The 19,107-nt window shown below is 46.4% G+C and overlaps 2 protein-coding genes across 6 annotated transcripts in view; one reads left to right on the top strand and one right to left on the bottom strand.

Annotated features, from left to right (window-relative positions):
- Positions 1 to 713: 713 nt before the first annotated feature.
- LOC107319872 (uncharacterized) lies at positions 714 to 17,131 on the bottom strand. The gene is made up of 20 exons (XM_032447411.2): positions 16,943 to 17,131; positions 16,807 to 16,863; positions 14,799 to 14,836; positions 13,834 to 13,974; positions 11,996 to 12,058; positions 10,884 to 11,004; positions 10,530 to 10,622; positions 9,373 to 9,533; positions 8,637 to 8,722; positions 8,350 to 8,433; positions 7,439 to 7,501; positions 7,232 to 7,309; positions 7,052 to 7,140; positions 6,347 to 6,383; positions 4,950 to 5,098; positions 4,448 to 4,510; positions 4,054 to 4,129; positions 3,417 to 3,501; positions 3,154 to 3,241; positions 714 to 2,708 (listed from the first exon to the last, which is right to left on the bottom strand). The coding sequence occupies exons 1-20, from the start codon at positions 17,090 to 17,092 to the stop codon at positions 2,598 to 2,600; spliced, it is 1,833 nt and encodes a 610-aa protein (XP_032303302.2). The 5' UTR covers positions 17,093 to 17,131; the 3' UTR covers positions 714 to 2,597.
- The window catches only part of CHD1L (chromodomain helicase DNA binding protein 1 like), a 20,037-nt gene continuing 18,027 nt past the window's right edge, over positions 17,098 to 19,107 (top strand). For 2 of the 5 annotated variants that reach the window (XM_085524966.1, XM_015876305.3), the window contains exons 1-3: positions 17,176 to 17,311; positions 17,881 to 17,993; positions 18,651 to 18,757. In XM_085524966.1, coding sequence (XP_085381092.1) covers positions 17,215 to 17,311; positions 17,881 to 17,993; positions 18,651 to 18,757 — 317 coding nt within the window. In that variant the 5' untranslated portion in view covers positions 17,176 to 17,214. Of the gene's footprint in view, positions 17,312 to 17,880; positions 17,994 to 18,650; positions 18,758 to 19,043; positions 19,096 to 19,107 lie in introns of all 5 variants that reach the window. The other 3 variants (XM_085524983.1, XM_085524973.1, XM_015876333.3) reach the window with 3 other exon arrangements.

Raw genomic sequence — 19,107 nt, 5'->3', positions numbered from 1 at the left:
TATTTTGTATACTGTTGTTTTTGTGGGGGTGGGAAGGGAACCGGTGGCAATTAAATGTCGCTTTATAAACAAGGTGTTATTTTATATATATATATATATATACACATATATATAAAAAAACAGCTCAGTGTGTATATACCGCATATCTATACCCATACATATATCTATGTGAAGCAACAGGATTGTGCGTGTGGTCACTGTGTCTGCTTTGCTCACACACCCGCCAGGCTGTGGGGATGGAATCGCTGTTCATTAGGAACTGGTCTTAAAAACGCAAGTGAGTGGAGAGGCAGGGGAAAACAAAGTGGGGCTTTCAGTGCTGTGGGCAGTTCATCTGGACACCTCAGCACCAGGGAAGGTGATTTGAGCTGGAAGCACGCTGCTGCTGTACCAGTTTGGGGAAGGGGAAGAAGCGTTGTGCTGAACAGCAGAGTACAGTGCTGTCTATCAGCAAAAGCTTTCAGTTCCCTTTCCAGGGCTAGCAGTATACGAGTATGGTTTCTAAGGAAACCCTTCTTTGCTCTCACCCCTATTCTTCTTCATAGCAACTCGAGGTTGCCAACTCCGCCTGGCGAACAAACTAAATCTTGAAATAACAACCTTAAGGTAGCGTATCACTTAAAGCCTAACCTAGAAAGATGTTGGCTGTTTCATATTGCCATCTCTACTATCTTGAGCTATTGCATGAAATGAGAGTGTATTCAGCCCTTTCCTTCAATCACAGGCGCTCCTGAAGAAATTTATTCTTGTCAGACTTAGCATCTCCCCTCCTGCCATACAGTGCATTTTAGCAGTGTTTTAGCTATTTTAAGTATTTAAGAAGGTACTAACAGTAGAGGAAATATTTCTTTTAATCATCTGCTCTTCATTCAGTTGAACCGTAGTAGAACCTAACGAAGTAACGCTTACGGCAGTATCACAAAGGACTTGAAGATGAGAGACAATATCAGCCATCATTAATTAACTGTGGATGTTGCTAGCAGCTGATCGTGATGCTTCGACTCAGGTATTTATAAAGAGGGTAATACAGCATTCTTCCATTCAGATGCTGACTGGAACCTTTAGGCGTCAGTAAAGTGCTACCTCTAATTTAAGAGTGGATATGTATAATTAATTAAATACAAAACCAACCGAACTGAGTTTGGGAGAAACTGCGACTACTTTCAGTTCCTTCTTTCCTTCCAAGCTAAGTAGGAATTCAGTATTTTGTTCCCATCTCTAAGATGGCTTCTCCCACAGCCAAATCAGAAGCCCAGTTTCTCTTTGATAGTTGGTGAGGTGGGAAATGAGACATGCACCAAAGCGTTAACCCTAAGCTATCTAAAGCTAAGCATTTAGGTTCAGTTTGGAATGCTCTTAGGTCTTCTCTGATCTTTGATGTGGCCACAGTGGTGGGAGCAGGGTGCAAGATGGGGACTGTCACTGAAACAGTAGCGTGGCATTAGGGCCTATAAAATAGAGCTCCAGCTGTTCTTGCTGTGATGTCACACTTAGCGTAACACAACCTCATCTTTTTCTACTTTAATTACTTCCAGAGGTACCTTTGTGACAAGAGGAAGCTGACTCCTTATCTAGAGCAGGCTCTGTGTTGCACTGTGGCTTCATGCAACTTGTTTCCTGCACCCAGGATCTGCTCTCGTGGCAGCTCAGTAACACTTCTGCTTTTAGTACCACATAAATTGCACCTGCTCAAAATAGCTGGCTCTTGAATAGCTATTTTAGGGCATTACCAGGTAGCACTGGGACTCCTATGTGGTAGAAGGCTTATGGTTAAGCAACTGGTAGGAGAGAAGAAGCTCTCAAAGCTCAGGGAATGCAAATGTTTGCCAACAGTGCAACAGAGCACCAGAACCCCCAAACAAAGGCTTCAGGTCACCGAGTTGATGAATGGTCATGCTCTGAGTTTTCCTCCCCTTGCATGTAAGGTTGTAGGTGGGTTAGACTGTTCATGCAGTGCATACACTCATTCTCTGCACAAGTCAGACTGACTTTACACTGTTCACAACACAAGGAAGAAAAACAGTGATATTTCCATACCTAAGTGCTTTCTGTTTTGCCTGTGAGGGTCTATCTTAACTAAAGGGCTTAACACACTCTTCCTAACTGCAGACGTGTTGGGATCTTCCTTAATCCACAGGAGCTGGATGTGTTATTTAAAGGAAACTGCCCCTCTCTCTTCCAAAACAGTACCTTTGTTTAATCCAGTAGCAGGAGGAGTTTGGTGAGAAGGTTTAAGGTTTAGAGATTGTGGCTTTCAACACACACAGCCCTGTAGCCGCAGTTGTCTCCCATCTTTACATGGTACCCTGACATGGAAAAAGGTTGCAGGAGATACTTGCAGGTTCCCCTGCTGACAGAAACACAGTGAGGAACAAAGTAGTACAGTTGATCTCCTCGGTATGAGCTGGACCACCCAAGAATAAACAGGGAGCAGAACTGATGTCTGCTCAACAACGCCTGCTTTGAACACTGTTACTCTCCCAGGGTCCCACTGCTAAACCTCATTCAGTTAAACATTAAAAACAAGTCCACTGTAGTATATGTCCAGGTCAGACTAGGGGGAAAAAGAAAACTCATTCCCCATCTTGATCACTCCATCACGCGAGGATGTCATAATGAATGGTCGGCTTTTTGGTCTGGCGACGGAACTGCTCTAGTTTCAGGCCAACCCTCAGAAGAACAGCTTCGTCCCACCACTTTGCCATGACCTGCAAGAAGGGGGAGACAGGAAAAAAAGTAGCATCTTCACATAGTGATTGGAAACACATGGCTAAAATTATTGCCCAGTATCACCAAGAAGACACAGTGCTTCTCCCTTTCACCCCAGCAAACAGGGCACAGCTTTATCTGGGAAAAAGGGAGCTCAGTCTTAATTAGAATGCATGGTACTTCCAATTACATTAGGCCTATTTTAAGAGGGAAAAGGGCAAGAAATAACTTAAATTACCAAACTCAGACATCAGGAAAAGAAAGAACAGTGACAAATGATGAGTACCGATACCAGTGGACAAGGAGAAACCTATCTCCAGATGCCTGAAGAGTCCACCTGGCATTCAGAAGTCAGTTACTCTTTGAGGCAAATCTCCTCACCCAGGAGTTAAAAATTCCTGAATAGTATGTGGTTCAGGGCTGGGGATTTTGTGTGCTGCTTACCTGGAAGCCAATTGGAAGCCCAGCAGTAGAATAACCAATAGGAACGACTAGGCCTGGAATCCCAGTGAAGTTACCAAGCTGCATGAACCTGGGAGAAAAGCTGTCATCAGTATTCCTGCCTTGGGGCAGGAGCAAAGTCAGCCTGTTCTGGGGGAGAAGCAGCTGGGATTGATCTTCCCTACTCTACAGTCTGAACTCCTTGAGTTTGTTCACCTCGTCTACAGCTGTTCCCATATTTCTTGTTTAACAGTAACTCTTCTTACCTCATAGACCTCATTATGAATGAAATATTGCTGCTTCCAGTCAGAAGGTCAGATTCATGGATTCTCGGAGCAGTGGAAGCAATAGCTGTGGAGGAATCAGATTGGTCGAGATTGGAAGGGAATTCTAGAAGTCATTTTGTCCAACCCTCCAGCTCAAGGAGTGTCAGCATCAAGGATGGAAGTTCTACAGCTTTTCTGGGCAACCTAATCTGGTGCTTAAGGAATAAAGGGTCAGCCTGGGGGCAGTCTCCAAGTAACAGTTCAGATCCTTAATGCCACATTTCATCTAAATTAGTAATGCAAACTCCTTCCCCCCAGAACACAATCAAGCCACTGGGATTTCTGAATTGAGCAGTTTTCTATTGCTATGCATGTAGGTAGATGTCTAGTCTTTCCTATATAACTGCTGACTCCGCACCTTCTGTTCCAAAAACCAAAAGGGAGTTTAGTGACTGCCTTAGATACAGCAAGTATACAAATACACAGCAGTCGTTCTAACCAGGCCCCATTTTCTTTCAGAGCTGCAAGGCACAGCAAAGTCCTTGCACAAAAGTTACACTCTTTAAACTGGAGAGGAAGAGCTAACGAAGTGACTGTTCTCAATGGGGAGCAGCTCTTTGGCCAAGACTGCCAATACCTGGTGTAAGTATGCAGTTCACAGTGGTGAAGATCTCTCGCAAAAACCTCATGCTGCGAGTTCTCTGTCGATTTGCCTGCAAGCAGAGAGGTTACTGTCTGAATAGGCTGTATTGGTCCACAAGGCTCTTCTCCAAAGGCCACATGAGCCCACATCTTTGTAAAAGAGAACGCTATTGCTGTGGTTTGAAATCAACATGCAGTACATCAGCCCAGGTGACACGTTCTCTGTGGTGCCCCACCATTTTGCCCACCTTTACTGCAAAATCATTCCCTTTTCTCCCCCACAGCTGAGTGCTATCTTCTCATGCGTACAGGGAGCTTCATAGAAACGTCTATCCCACTTCTGCAATTTCACTGCCTCCCATTCAGCCTTCATCACAGTATGTTCTCACCGTAATATAATCCAGAGCTGTGAACTGGGAACCCAAAGCCAGGCTAGCCCGAGTCTCCAAATTCTGAAAGAGAAAATAGTCACAGTTCTCCTTTGCACCAGGCTTGTTAATCAGATCTTCTAGCCTTAGGTAAGCACGAAGTAAGACAGCAGCTTCCTGACTTTTTCTCCTCACCCTTCCCACCTTCATCAGCCTGACATCGAGCCTGAGTGTCTCCCTAGGAGCTGTAGTTCAGACCTCTGGATGCTTTAATAGCCTTCCACGCTGACTGGAAGTCTCACCTTGTGCATAACAATTTGAAGGGGCTCAGGTGTGTTCAGTCAACAATAGCACAAAACTGAGTGTTCTCTTCCAGGTCTATTCTCTAATACCAGAAGTCATCCAGCAGGTGGTTTTTCATGGAGAAAGCAGGAGAACCCCACATCTCTCAACAGCACAAAACACTTGCTCTGCATCAGCCATATGACAACTGCTGCCATTGATCCAAACTGCTACTACTTACCATTTCCTGGAAGTGTTTGTTGAAGTCAGGCTGCAGGAAGTCCCTCATCTCACTGAGGATGCAGATCGTGTGGGCTATTTTCACTTCCTCCATCTCTGGAAGAGATACTTCCACCACGCTGGCTCCCAAACTCTGCAGGTATTCCACAGCTGAGTGCAGAACAGGTAACACACACAGACAGCATCTGTGAGTATTCTCCCTTCACTGAAGAGCTGAGAAACCGTTTCCCCTTGTGAAGTCAGAGACCCCATTTGCCATTACAAGGCAGGATCTTTAGTGCATAACATGCACACAGACTGCTGACACCCCTTCACATAGGTAAAAATCTTAGGCCTAATTAGGCCTCAGTGCTTCAGCACAACAGAGGTAGAGGCTTGTAAATAGGTTCCTAAATTACCAGCAACGTTTTAGGCAACTTCACCTTCTTCCTTTAGCTTTCAGTTAACCCAGACAGTAAAGGTGGTATGATAATGCTTTGCTGAGAACTTGAGATGATTGGCATTCGATCAGCACGAAGCAGTTATTGAGCATCAGTAGAAACCCATTTGAAGCCTCTTCTGAACTATAATGATAGAGGAACCCTGTGCATACTCAGAGATCAGGTCAACAACACAGGCTCGCCAAATCCTGATGCACTTTAACAAGGTCAGACAATAGGACTTAACTAAGAAGTGAATCTTCTGCAGCTTAAAAAGAACTCCCTTCTTTCTTTGACTCCAGCATCTTCACAAATACCCATGTTTGTGGCACGTCTCTCCAAAGAAAACTCAATGCGTGTGGAAGCACGAGTTTTAAGATAAGAGCTGGAAATAAGGAGGCTGAAGAGAACTCGGGTGAACAAAGCCTGAGTACTGTGAGCTATCTCAGCTCCAATGCACAAGAAACCATCTATTATGCCAGGCTCTGTAGTCTCTCCCCCAGCTCACCATGTTCAGTTTTGCTCAGTCTAAAATCTCACAAAGCCACCCCAAAGGCAGCACTTTGCCGATATCGAGGAAATATGAGAAGACTAAATACATCAGAAAATCCCAGCCGTCTTCCCCACTGAATATAACCTTGTGAAACATGTCCCTCCCCGAGAAGTCTTTTACCCTTAAAGCTTGCAGAGTAACTATTACTGAGCGCAGATCTGTCTTTCCACAGACAGCGGCTTAGCACACTGAACTGTATTCTTCCATTGTAACCTGACAAGCCTGCAGCTGCTGAGCTTTTTAACCCTCAGCAGTCAGGAGGGCTACCCCAGTACAAAGCTTCTGCTGTCTGCCCAGTCAGACTTCGTTAAGCATGTGCCTTTAAGGACAGCAGGCCAGAACTCATTAATGCATCCACGAGAGGAAACACCAAGTGACACCACGACTTTAGGCAAATTAAGAGACTTGGAAACTTTTGCTCTTTACCTTTCTCACAGACGGACAGGATTTCTGCATCACATGCCTAGGGAACAAGAGGAAAGAACTGAGCAGACTTTGGTAACAACTCTCCTCTTCTTGGTGAGTCTCTAAGGGCAGGGATACAGCTCCCCTGAACTGCCTTAGGCCGTCTGCTCCAAGAAAACAACTTGCAGGGCATTCCCTTATGGAAAAGGAACGGTCTCCTCTTCCAGAAGAGAGAATATTTCTCCACACTGGGGCAAAGCCAAAAACAACCTTATTCTCCTCAAAGGGATGAAATCTTGGGCATGTTTGTGGAGCTTTATTGTGATTGCCAAGCAGTATTAGCTTGTATGACCAGTTTCTACGTGGGGATGATGAAATACTATTCAGTATCTACACCACCGTCACCAAATAGATATGGTAATTCTCCTCATTTGTTTTTAAACTGATTCCCTTTTTGGAATCAATTCAGAAGCATCACTTCCAATATAAACAATGCCATGAGGAAGCATACTGCCATGAAATGTAGAGTCGTTACCTTTCCTCCTACCTTCAATATGATTCTACTCAAAAGGTTGCCGTAGGAAAATGTCATCCCAGTGGGTGTTTTCACCCTATATTTCCCTCAAATTATAGGACTAAATATAAGGATGAAAGGAAAGAGAACACAGAATTCCTACAAAACTTCATTCTGCAAAGCATCAGGAAGAAAGAGATTAGAACAGGCACCTTAAAAAATGTCCAATCCACTCCCAGTTTCAAGCCTTTCAGGTCAGGAGCACACATATCTGACAGGGTTGCTTTGGGCTGCTTTAGTCCTGCGAGGAACAAGAAAGAGTTTCTCTGTTTATCGAGATGCCCATAGGAAAGCAGAGCGCTTGGCTTCAGGGAGGGAGTGGGTTCACCTACCATATGGATAGAGCGGATCTGGCTCAGCAAGAACACTGTAAACAATGGCTGCATCTGCCACTGAGGTACAGATAGGACCTGTAAAAAGAGACAGAGGTTATGAAAACATGGCAAGGAGTAAATAGGATCCTTCTTTTGTAGGCCCAGATTGCCTCCCCAGTGGCAACATACAGGGAGGTCCCTGAAAGGGAGCACAAGTTCTCTTACCTACGCTGACTGTGGAATAAGAGAGCGGGAGGCTGCCATGACCACTGATCCGCCCAAATGTACCTTGGGAAAAAGAAATGGGCTGTTAGCTACACATGAGCACACACTGGTAAGACCTGAACTCAACAGCCTTGTTCTACCCAGCTGAGGCAGCAGGTAACGCACCCAATCCAGCCACTTTTAGGCCTGCTGTTGTAGAGCTCCAATCTTTCAATACCCTCTTTTGCAGAGGCAGAATTGTCAACGGGAAGAGATGCTACGCTCTGCAAGATCTCAACCTCTTCACCAATGAGACTTCATGCCTAGCACCAAATGTCTTCTGTAAATGTTCTTATCTGTTTTCTGACCAGTCACACTTTAGTCATCATTGTTACCTTCCTCAGATGAATGATAACTGAGCTGGCCACACGTGAAAGATGGTACTTCTTGTACGTCTGAGATAAGGGGGAAATGGCAACATACCTGTTTGATACAAGCCTATTACCATGTCTAATTCACAAGGCACAAATCGGAGCAGCAACCTCTCCATATAACAGGGATAATGGGGATCCATCATAGATGGAGCTGCTTTGCACTAGCTCACTATGGATACCCAACTACATTGTGAACATCTCCCAGGAGAGGAAGACAGAAGAAGGATGAGAGGACAGAAAGAAAAGCAGCGTGCAAGTTTTGCTTAGCATTTGATACACATACAGAAGTTAGTTTTTCCTCAATGCCTGTTCCATGCTCAGTGCTGAGACTACTGTCACTTAGCTAGTCGAACCTACATGACTCTCAGAATGTTCTGCTCCAGAGTTTCTCTGGTTGAATTTTACGTAGCAAGAATTAAAAGATTGGGCCTGTCTTGTCTGTGGGATCCTGATACAGTAAAGAAGGCATACACACCCACTAAGATTAAAGGGCACTACCTTTCAGCCCCACCACACCACAGAACGAAGAAGGAATCCTCACAGAGCCGCCTCCATCTGTGCCAATGGCCACTGGGCAGAGACCTACAAAAACAAGCATTGGCCTGTGATCAGAGAGACAATGTTATGCCCCTTCCACTCTACTACCACCACCTGTACCACAACAGCACAAACAGCTCTCTGTTTATCTAGAACTTCCCTCCAGCTTCCAACCCCTCAGTGAAATCTAAACACCTGAAGCTGAGGACTTGCCTCCCACCGCCCTCAGGCTGTTTAGAAACACCTACCTGCTGCTACAGCTGCTGCCGACCCACTGGAGCTCCCACCTGTGAAATGGTTGGGCTTGTAGGGATTCCTAGGGATCTTGTGGTACCTGAGGCAGACAAACAGTGGTGAATCTTCTCCTAAGAAGCACTGAGTGTACTACAGGGCAGAAAAAGATCCAGAAACGTAGCTCAGAGATTCAGATCTATTAGTAAAGAGACACCAGTCCACCCCAGGTAGTACTATGTCCCTACAAAATGAGACAGAAGAATAATTCTGGCTCATAGTGCAATTGCTTAATATCATGAACAACCTATCCAAAAGGAAGAGACTCAAAGCAATAGAAAGGATGCTGCTCTGCCTCTTCTGGTTGTGACTACACTGTGCCATTACTGCATACCACAGTGCATTATGCAATGCCAGAAGATGGAGCAGTCGTTGACCACCAGTTCTTACAGAACCACAAGCAAGTTGGTGTTCCCAGCTCTGCCCTTAATTCCAAACTCTTCAGTCTGACCACATCCCAAGGCACCAAAGGGACCTGCCCAGTGGCAGGGTATCCAGCTGGGGCAGCAGACCACACACAGGGAGAAAATGCTCGTGCACTTTGTTGTAGCTGTGGGAGAGCCCCACTTTCATCCAGCTGCACATTCATAAAGCATGGATCTGCAGACCTACCCTTCTGTACCCTGTCAGTTCTAGACAGACTTTTAGGTCTTCCTAGAGCCTAGAGGAGAGAGAAAGAGGGGACCTTTTTACCTATTAGGGTTGCATCCAGTTGTTCCAGTCCCTAGTTCATGCATGTTTGAGACCCCAATAATCACAGCTCCAGCCTCTCGCAGCTTCTTGGCCACAGTAGCATCTTCTTTTTCAGGCTCTGTCCCAAGGTACACTGTTCCTACTCGGTGATAGTAGGGTACCTTGGCAAGAAAACACCTCATTATTCATCATCAAATCCCAGAAAGGTGGGCAGGCACTTGCGTGTACCCCACGTGCACATTTCAGCTCCACAACCAATCCCAGACATCAGGACCCACTGATTTAAGTCAGGATCAGGAAGCCTTGCTCTTCATCTTGCCCTGTGTTGTTTCCTGTTATAATAGATCCTTAACTCTTCGCTGTTGGGTCATTTTCATGTGCAAATGAGTCCCTTTAATACTACAATATAGAGGAGCAGAGAAAAATAGATGGACAGAAAAGTCCATCTCTCTACAACAAAGTAATTGCTATGCTCAGAGGCTGCAAAACAGTCAGCCCTGGCCCCACAGCATACAGGAGCTCTATTTTCCACAGTTTGTGGAAGGAGCTGCAGTGTTTAAACCTGCAGTGCTTGGAAGCAAGGCACTGAGATTACATGGATGCCAAAACACCAGATGGACTCAGTTTCAGGGGGTGCTAAGTACTCCCCCCTTACTATTAAGTGTGAAGTCTCTCCAGAGTCCATGACAGCTTAATGGCACTGCCAGGAATATTTAGTAGTTGCCAGCTCACAGGCAAAGCCCACCATGGGTGGGGACTTTCAGTGTAACTTTCATATTTCTGATATAAGTATGTTCTTCATGGCAACGAGAGATGGAGGCTATGCTAGAGTCAGTGCCAGAGAAGCCCAGGCAGCTACACCCACTGCTACAGATGCTCTTATGCACACTCATTTCATCAGAAGAAGGACTGCTTCCTACCACCGCCCTCTACTCCTCATGGAATACAGAGATTCGTACAAGATAAGGAAAGCGTCTGTCGTACTCAAGATCTATCTTCACTTGGCAAAACTTGCTAATCCTGTTCATTATGCTCATCTACCTCCTATATTACAGATATAGGTTTCGGCTGAGGAGATGGCCTTCAAAACTTGTTGCAATGAGTTCTCCTGTTTGATGTCTTACAGTATGAGCTGACAGCTAGACAAGGAAACTCACCACTTTGAACTCTTCTTTCAGGCACACTGGGATGCCATCCAGGCAAGATAGGGTACATTTATTCCTGTAGCGAGCAGTGGAGGCCTCAGCCATCTACACGGAGGAAGAAAATGTTTATGGCAGAGTTGAACTACAAGTCATTACAGGTTTAATAATAGATACCACTAACAGCTTTGTCAGGTATAGACAAGACAAACTATATAAGTTTTTCAGGAAAGGAAGTAAACTTTCTGTAATCCTCTACAGAAGAAATAAGTAAAAATGTACATATTTTTCTGTGTAATAGATCAGAAGAACCTCTGTCCTTTCTGCTGCTCTCGTGGTGGCAGAGGCTCCTTTCCAAACAGACATTACCAGCATTATTTGCTCTTGGTCCCATTGCACTATCGCTCTGAGTGGAGGCGTGGATTTGTCGCAGTCCTCCAGCACGGCAATGATGTTCTTTGCTACTTGAGATGGTGTCAGCTTCCCACTCCTACAAGACAAAAGTTGGGACCTCATTTTAAGACCCCACGCACCATATCCATGGGTTTGTCTATCATGTAGCAAGAAGGCAGCTGTCACAGTTACAATCAATAAATATGTGACAATATGTGTATGGTGACCACTTCCATTTGACAAAGGAGTACTTGCCTACACAGCACTCTCCCAACCTTCAGAGTAGGGGCAGGAGACAGGAGACTTACTCAGATATTCCTAAAACACTAGGAAAAACAGGGCAGGAAGGCCTTTATAGATTGCCCTCAAGCTTTAGAAGGTCAAAGGCAATGAAACTGCCAGTACTGCGAGCTAAGAGAAGAGGCCAGATCTGCCTCTGACTGACGCAAAAGCCTGGATCTATAACACCAGATTGCAGTGCCACCCTTTTGCTCCAAGGTCACAGCTCACTGCAAGGAGTGACCCCTGTGGAACACGTGCCAGGAACATGGCAGGATTTATCTGTGTGCTCCAGATCTGGCACACATTCCAAAGGCAGCCACGAGTTACTCAGCAGCAGCCAACAGGTTATAGAACTTGGGAGACAGGGATGTGCTTCCAGCTCCTTCTGAGCTGGGTGCGTTGACTGTGTAAAAGCAGTCACAGTGTTCTCAAGAACATAAGCAGCTTGGGAATTAAGGGGCTCTTCAGAGGTCTACAGTATGTGCAACTTGCTTCATCCATATCAACCTTTCTCAACTCCTCACTCATTTGGGCAATCAAGGTATGTAGAAAACTCTCCCAAATACAGAAAGTCAAGACAAACAGTATTTAAATAACCTTGCAGGCTTTTTAAGAGTTATGCCAGCTCCCCAGTTGGCTTTCCTTTGTTATTCTATCTGAGGGAAAGGACTGCAAAGGATGATGCTAAACAATGGTACCTCAAGGACAATCCTAACAAGGAGATGCCTGAGAGCTTGGGGAACAGCAGCAGCCCACAGCTGGGGAACATGAGAGACAAGTTGCTTCCCAGCTATAATTTCACTCACCGGTAGCAGTCCAGGTAGTCTCTGATCCCTTTGAAGCTAAACCCATGGCTGGCAGAATCAGGCCTGCGAAAAAAGGATTGAAAGGGCAACTCTGAATGATCATTAGCAACACACGCATCTTGAACAAAATGTCTCATTAGCAAGAGATGTAACTTAGATAAAGCATCATGAGAATGCATTAACCTTTCTTTGTTCAGAAGCATAGTGTCAAGGCCCACTAGTACACAAGCTTCCTTGGTTTCTCCTTGAGCCCTGGTCAGCCTTAAGGTGGAAGCCAAAAAGGGAGAATGAAACCAGATGCTTCCACCTAACTACTGTCATGTAAATGTGTTTATTCAGCAATATAAAAGCTGGACCCTCTTGCAGGGAGGTTGGAGGCCTCATCTACAAGTGGACGCACTGTGTAAGACCTCCCATTTGCTGGGAAAGGCTCTCCAAATCCTCACTGCAACCAGAGCTTCCCAGCAACTGTGGATCTGGATGATGGTAAAGTATTAAGGCAACTGAAGATGTATCTTTCTTAATCACTACAGTTCTTCATCACCGTAGCCAATCTTACGTAGTAATGGTAAGGTGCATTACCACGTTCTGCTTTATTCTTGCTGTCTATCACTTCACTTGTTATAGCTTGAAACATAACTAAAGATAAACACACTCCTTTAAGTTGGTATCCCTGACCTTGGTGCTGACTCTGTCCATTGGCAACACAGGCAGCAGCACATCCAGTGCCTGGTGTGGGATGGGGAAGAGGTGCAACGTAGCACACAGGACTTCACATCAGACTGCTTAAAAACTAAGTCAGTAGCTCGAGTACTCGACAAACACACCATTTCTCATCACAGTAGGATGAACAGTGAGCGATTAAAACAGCTGGCTACAATGACTACTCCTGTAATGTCCCCATATCCCATATCATCACCCAACTCAGAAGCCATACTCTGGAGCAGGACAGTGTATGGCTCTCATCATGTGCTATGCAGGGAAGAGGCTAGATTCAAGTATCCTGCCCTGTAGTGGTCAATATACTTTTGACAGAGCTGAGGACATAAGAATCAGAAAACTGCATTCACCTTGACCAGCACCTGCAGGAAACATATCCCTCCCTCTACACTGAAGGAGCTGAATGATTTTCCTTGCTCTAACTTAAGAACTCAAGCAGGAAGCAAGCTTTGTCTTGCTAAAAACTCAGATGTGAACAAAGAACCTACTCCCTGAGACACTGGTAAAGCGCACAGACATCTTCATTAACCATTAGACAGATGCACAGCTAAGAACAAAACCAGATGGGAAAAGCATTTGTAGCAATCCAGCTGCCCTTACCTCAACACCAGACTCTGGATAGAAATGAGATGTCCCAGTAACATTTCATCCCTAATTTGGTGGGATTTAATCAAGCACAGGCTGCAAATAAGAAGCTAAACAGGCCATTCTCCATGCAACCTAAGTAGCAAAACCTGATTTCTTGTGAACTGTTTGCTTTATACCTTATATTTCTTCTCTCCTCTTTGATACATTGCGAGTTAAGAAACTGCACACCTGTAAATTCACTTAAGAGGCATATGCATCAAGTAGCCAGCCACTAAGTGTATATACTCTAATAGTGTAACCAGAGCAATGCAGTGTGCCTGAAGCCAGCGAGCTAGTTAAGGCTGCATGTTAACTACTTGTGATTTATAAATTATGAAAGGAGAGACCTGACAGCACTACTTGTTTTGTCAGGTCCCGTGGTCACGGAAAGAGATTTTAATCCACATTACTCACAGTGACTGTTTCCCTCTTTGTATCAGGCTCCAACATGTGCATTCTTTCACTCCACTCTTTAAGCAACCCACACTCACCTCGTATCTATCAACTGCTTGATGATATCCGAAGTGCTTTTAGTCTCAGACCTGTCTTCTGTAACCTCTGCAGCAACCTCCGGGATAAACGTGGGATCTTCATGAATGTCAAGAGAACGCATGAGGGTGAAGTTGTTCAGCCTGCAAGAGAGAGAGAGTGCTAGAAGATGCAAGCTTCTCCATGACTAATATTTCCATGCTGTTCCAAGTGAATTTTACCCAAGAACATTTCGTTGTAGCAGTCTGCTCCCACAGCAGGGACTTGCAACTGTTACAAAATAATATTTCACACCTTTCTAAAGCCTCGCTGAAGGCAGCACCAAATCTATCCTGCTTGCTTAACTGAGCCTCCCACCTTCTGACATAAAGCCAGCCAGCCTCCATAAATCCAAGCTGGGAAAGATCTGGTGAAAGTTTTCCCATTCACTCTAATTAGATACATCACGCACAGACCGAGGAGAGGGAGAGGAGAGGGAGAGGAGAGGGAGAGGAGAGGGAGAGGAGAGGGAGAGGAGAGGGAGAGGAGAGGGAGAGGAGAGGGAGAGGAGAGGGAGAGGAGAGGGAGAGGAGAGGGAGAGGAGAGGGAGAGGAGAGGGAGAGGAGAGGGAGAGGAGAGGGAGAGGAGAGGGAGAGGAGAGGGAGAGGAGAGGAAGCCATACATTCGAGCACTAAGCCTGCTAGAACAGGCAACTCTTCAGACTTGATCCATGACCTGCCTCAACACAGTCTGTTTGCAATCAAATGTAACGGGGATTGGATCAGCACAGGTTCAGGGCCTGGAGTAAAACAATAAAATCCAAGCTCTCTCATAGATTTTAAGAAACAATCTTCTGCCTAACAGCTCACTTGTCACTCAAATTATGAGACTTCCCTCTTTAAAAAGGTCATTTCAGGTAACTTTTAATAGGGATGGAATAGAAGCACCTTTAAAAACAATCTTGGAGGAGATAAAACTCCCCTCTTACCTTAGTAAGAGCGGCAGCAACAAGATCTGTCCAAAAGCCTAGAAGAAGATAAGCAGAAACATTGATTTGCAATAGCTTTGACCTGAGCATCTTCCTCAGGGAAGGAACGCTAAATGCACTCACAATTGCTGCTGTTTCCGAGCACCCTGCAGAGCACGCACTTGTATTTCAGGCCACAACACTGACCTGAAATGCTTTCCCCACCCCATGCACATTTATAGAATCATAAAGACTGTATTTTCCTGCCTATCCTGCAGGAACATTCATTATTTCTTCCCTGACTCAGCTCCAGAAAGCCTGCAGTTGCAGGCTGCAGCGCTGTTAAGAGGCATCTACATAGCTCCCACCAGCGCTCAGAGTTATGCAAACACTGGATAGGGCAGAAGCTTACTATCATTTCATTTATCTCTCTGTTAACATCTTTCCTGCAGTAAACTGAGTCAACTTGGAAAAGCATGAGAACTGTGGGTAACAGGCAGCTGAAAGCAGTCTCTGGACACCACGGTTCCCAGTGTAGCAATACCAGCAGTCCCAGGGAGATCAGCCTTGTTCCAGATTGCTGTAACAGCCCAAGAATCAGCTTCCAAAACAGGTGAAGGGAGTGCGGCTCCAGCTCCCAGTGTGACTCTGAAGCAAGGCTCCCACTCCTACATACGTGAAGCGATATGTTGCTTCACACATTGTGTAAGAACTGATTTCTATCTGATAAGGCATTGCTCCTAACCTACATGCAGTGCAACAGTAAAATCCAGAGTGAGACTGGGGATCATAAAATCATAAAGGCTGGAAAGACCAATAAGAATCTCCACTACAATCATCAGCTCATGCCTGTGACTGCTCTAGAACATGTCCCTCGGTGTCACATCTACCCTTATCTTGAATGTTTCTCAAGGACAGCGACTCCTCCACCTCCCTGGGCAGCCCTTGCCAACATCTCACCACTCTTTCTGATAAGACATTACCTAATATCCAACCTGAACCTAATATCCAACCTGAACCAACCCCTGGCACAACCTGAGGCCACTCTCTGTCCTTCTATTGCTGTTACCTGTGAGAAGAGGCTTAAGCCTCTTCACTACCATTTCCCTTCAGGTAGTTGTAGTGAACAGTCAGGTCTCCCCTGAGCCTCCTCTTCTCCAGACTGAACAATCTTGTTTTCCTCAGCCATTCCCCATAAGACTTGGGCTCCAGACCCTTCACCAGCTTCGTTGCCTTTCTCTGAACACACTCTGTGGCCTCGATATCTTTCTTGAAGCAAGGGGCCCAAAACTGAACACAGTACTGAAGATGCTGCCTCACCAGGGCTGAACATGGGGGATAATCACCTCCCTGCTCGTGCTGGATGCACTATTTCTGATACCAACCAGGATGCCATTGGCCTTCTTCACCACCTGGGCACGCTGCTGGCTCACGTTCAGCCTTGCATCGACCAACCCCCCCAGGTCCTTTACCTCCACACAGCTTTCCAGTCACTCTGTCCCAAGCCCGTAGCGTTGCCTGGGGTTGTGAAGCACAGGAGCCCATGCCATCATGGAATGGCATAGATTGGAAGGGACCTTAAAGGTCATTTAGTTATGTCTCCATCCAAATGGGATGACAGGAAAGGAAACAAGCCCAGTGTCGCACACCAGACACAGCCATAAAGCAAAGAACTGAAAGCCGTTCCAGTCACTACACCCAAGCACAAAACCCCTCACAAGGTCGCTCCTGAGACAGGTATGCACCAAAACAAGGCTGTGTACGACCCCGAAGAGAGATGCAGAGCAGAGCAGACCCAAACCCAGCCTCTACATCTACAGGAGCCGACACCAGCAGCTCCCACAAAGGGAAGGAGACACCCACACGAGCGGCTGCAGCTGCACCTGCTCCAGTCAAACCCCAAAGCAATAAGAGCCTCCATATGTGAGTCCCAATCTGAGGGGCTGAGCGATCCCAGTTCCTCTATGCCCATGGTGTCCCACACCACCTGGCTCAACCCGGCAGACATCTTGTGCCCTCTCCCGCTCACCGTGTTGGCCGTGTTCACGAAGAGCCGCAGCCAGAAGCCGCACAGCCGCGGTGCCCACTGCAGAGAGGAGGCGAGACGTGAGCGCCGGACCCGCTCCCCGCAGCCCCCCGCCCCGTCCACCCCACCCCGAGCTCACGGCGTCCCGAGGCGGCCGAGAGGCTGCGGCCCGGCCCGGCTCCCGGCGGTGTAACGTGGCGGAGGCGCTGCCCGTGTACCGCCGTACGCAGCACAGGTACAGGGCGGCGGCGGGCAGCAGCGCCCCGAGCAGCAGCAACGCCAGCTCCATCGCGTCGTTACCGGCCCAACACGGAACCGGCTCCGCGCTATGGCGGAGGGGCGGTGCTCGCCGTCAACCCGCCCCCGTGAGGCGGGACCGGAGGGTTTCCCGCTCGGTGAGCGCTGCCCGCCATGTCACGCTTCTTCCAAGCGCTGCGCCGGGCCGGTAGGGAGCGGGAGGGAGGGATGGGAGTGCAGGAGGACGACGTGGGCCAATGGGGGCTGACAGGTCAGTGCGACCGGGGACGGGAACCAGGCTGGTGGTGTGTAGCTGTGAGCACACCGACCCCGTGTGCTCCCCCACAGCCCTTACGAGTGGCCACGGGCCTGTTCTACCTGTGTGTAGGGTCACCAACCAGCAGACCAGGCTGCCCAGAGCCACATCCAGCCTGGCCTTGAATGCCTCCAGGGATGGGGCATCCACAGCCTCCTTGGGCAACCTGTTCCAGTGCATCACCACCCTCTGTGCGAAAAACTTCCTCCTCATACCTAACCTAAACCTCCCCTAAATTCAGTCTGTCTGTCAGGAATGCCTGATTTATCTCACCAGATTCCATACACAGGCCTCTGTAGTGACTTGAGAGCATTTTTGTGCATACAAGTTCCTGAATATGGTTTGATATAACCAGCTTGCAGTGTTTCTGCGCTCTAGGAGGAAGCCTGGCTGCTTATGCTGTAAGGCAGCTGATTGGGAAGGTCAGAACTGTGCAGGACCTGCTTCTGGTGGCTTCCATCTGTAACAGTGCATATAGTGTGTTGAATGGCTATGTGACATTAACAGGTTGCTTTTATTCACAGGCATTAAGCTTCGTCCGTATCAATTAGATGGTGTAAACTGGCTGGTGCAATGCTACCAAGTCCAGCATGGCTGTATCCTGGGCGACGAGATGGGTCTTGGGAAGACTTGTCAGGTGTGTCATCTTCTGAAATATGACTTTTGCCTTAACTGTGGCTCAGGGTTCCCACAGCATGCAAAAAGCACCCTAAGCATGTAAGCAGCCACATCCTGAAGTTCTTATTCATAAGAGTGAGCTCTTTTGGTTCATTAATCACATAAAACCCCTGCGAGGTTCTGAACAACGCTTAGTAGCTTATAAATAACATTAACTAGTTAACACAGGGGGTATGGAGCCAATGATGTCATTCTGACACCTGAAGTAGGATGATTTTTGAGTCTGTCAACATGTGGATTAAAGTTGGGTCCTCATAGATATTTTTCAGGGTTTTTTTAGATTTATTTTTTAAATGGGATCCGGTTTTGTTGGAGTGAATGATTGTGGTTTGGTTTCAGACAACAGGTCTTAAATAACAAACTGGCAGCTTTAGAAAGTAGATCTCTGGGACTGTTAGAGGGATGTCTTTGGAAGAGGGTTAGAGATGCTGAGGTAATGTTTTAGGACGTCAGCTTTTATGTCACTGATGATGGATCTCCTTTGGTGTTTTCTTAGCTCTGATTTGCATTGGAGAACTTGTGGGAAATCAGCTATAAACCTCAAGGGGACAGTTTATGCAAGTTCAGGAATTTCCTTGTTATTAAAAAAATACTTTTTTATTTCCTTGCCTTCTAGACTATATCACTACTTCTTTATTTGACAAAAAAACTAGCGAACAAAGAGAGATCCCTGATACTTTGTCCTCTGTCTGTTCTGAGCAACTGGAAGGAGGAGCTGGAGAGGTGAGTTTAAACAACTGTCGTACTCGTTATAGCCTTGAATGGTGAGTTTCAAAGACTCTCTTCAGATATGCTCAGTCTAGCAATTTTCTTCCTTTCAAAAGGAAATAAAACAAAAGAGGGAAGCTACCAAACAACAAATTGACGTGTACGCTGCTTGCAGTTAATGCATAGCCTATACAGTGCTGTGATACCCATGCGTTCATCCAACTTATATCCAATACATTGGATGACTGTCAGTAGATATACCCTCACTAGCTCTGTGTTATTTTCTAACCCCCATGCTCAGCCTCTCTTAGGCAAATTCTGCTGAAGACAGCCAGGATTCTGTATGATAAAAGGTAAGACCCCAA

Source organism: Coturnix japonica, chromosome 1 (genome assembly GCF_054131305.1).
Source record: "Coturnix japonica strain WE chromosome 1, WE-NBRP24, whole genome shotgun sequence".
Lineage (NCBI taxonomy): Eukaryota > Metazoa > Chordata > Aves > Galliformes > Phasianidae > Coturnix > Coturnix japonica.
The sequence above is the reverse complement of the archived record's forward strand: the minus strand, read 5'-3'. Positions and strand labels throughout refer to the sequence as shown.

Excerpts from the sequence above, each read along its gene's own strand:
- LOC107319872 (XM_032447411.2), bottom strand. The coding sequence starts at position 17,092 with ATGGAGCTGGCGTTGCTGCTGCTCGGGGCGCTGCTGCCCGCCGCCGCC. Across the intron at positions 16,864-16,942 it reads CTCGGCCGCCTCGGGACGCC|TGGGCACCGCGGCTGTGCGG; the intron begins GTGAGCTCGGGG and ends TCCTCTCTGCAG. Across the intron at positions 4,130-4,447 it reads CAGCTCTGGATTATATTACG|GCAAATCGACAGAGAACTCG; the intron begins GTGAGAACATAC and ends CTCTGCTTGCAG.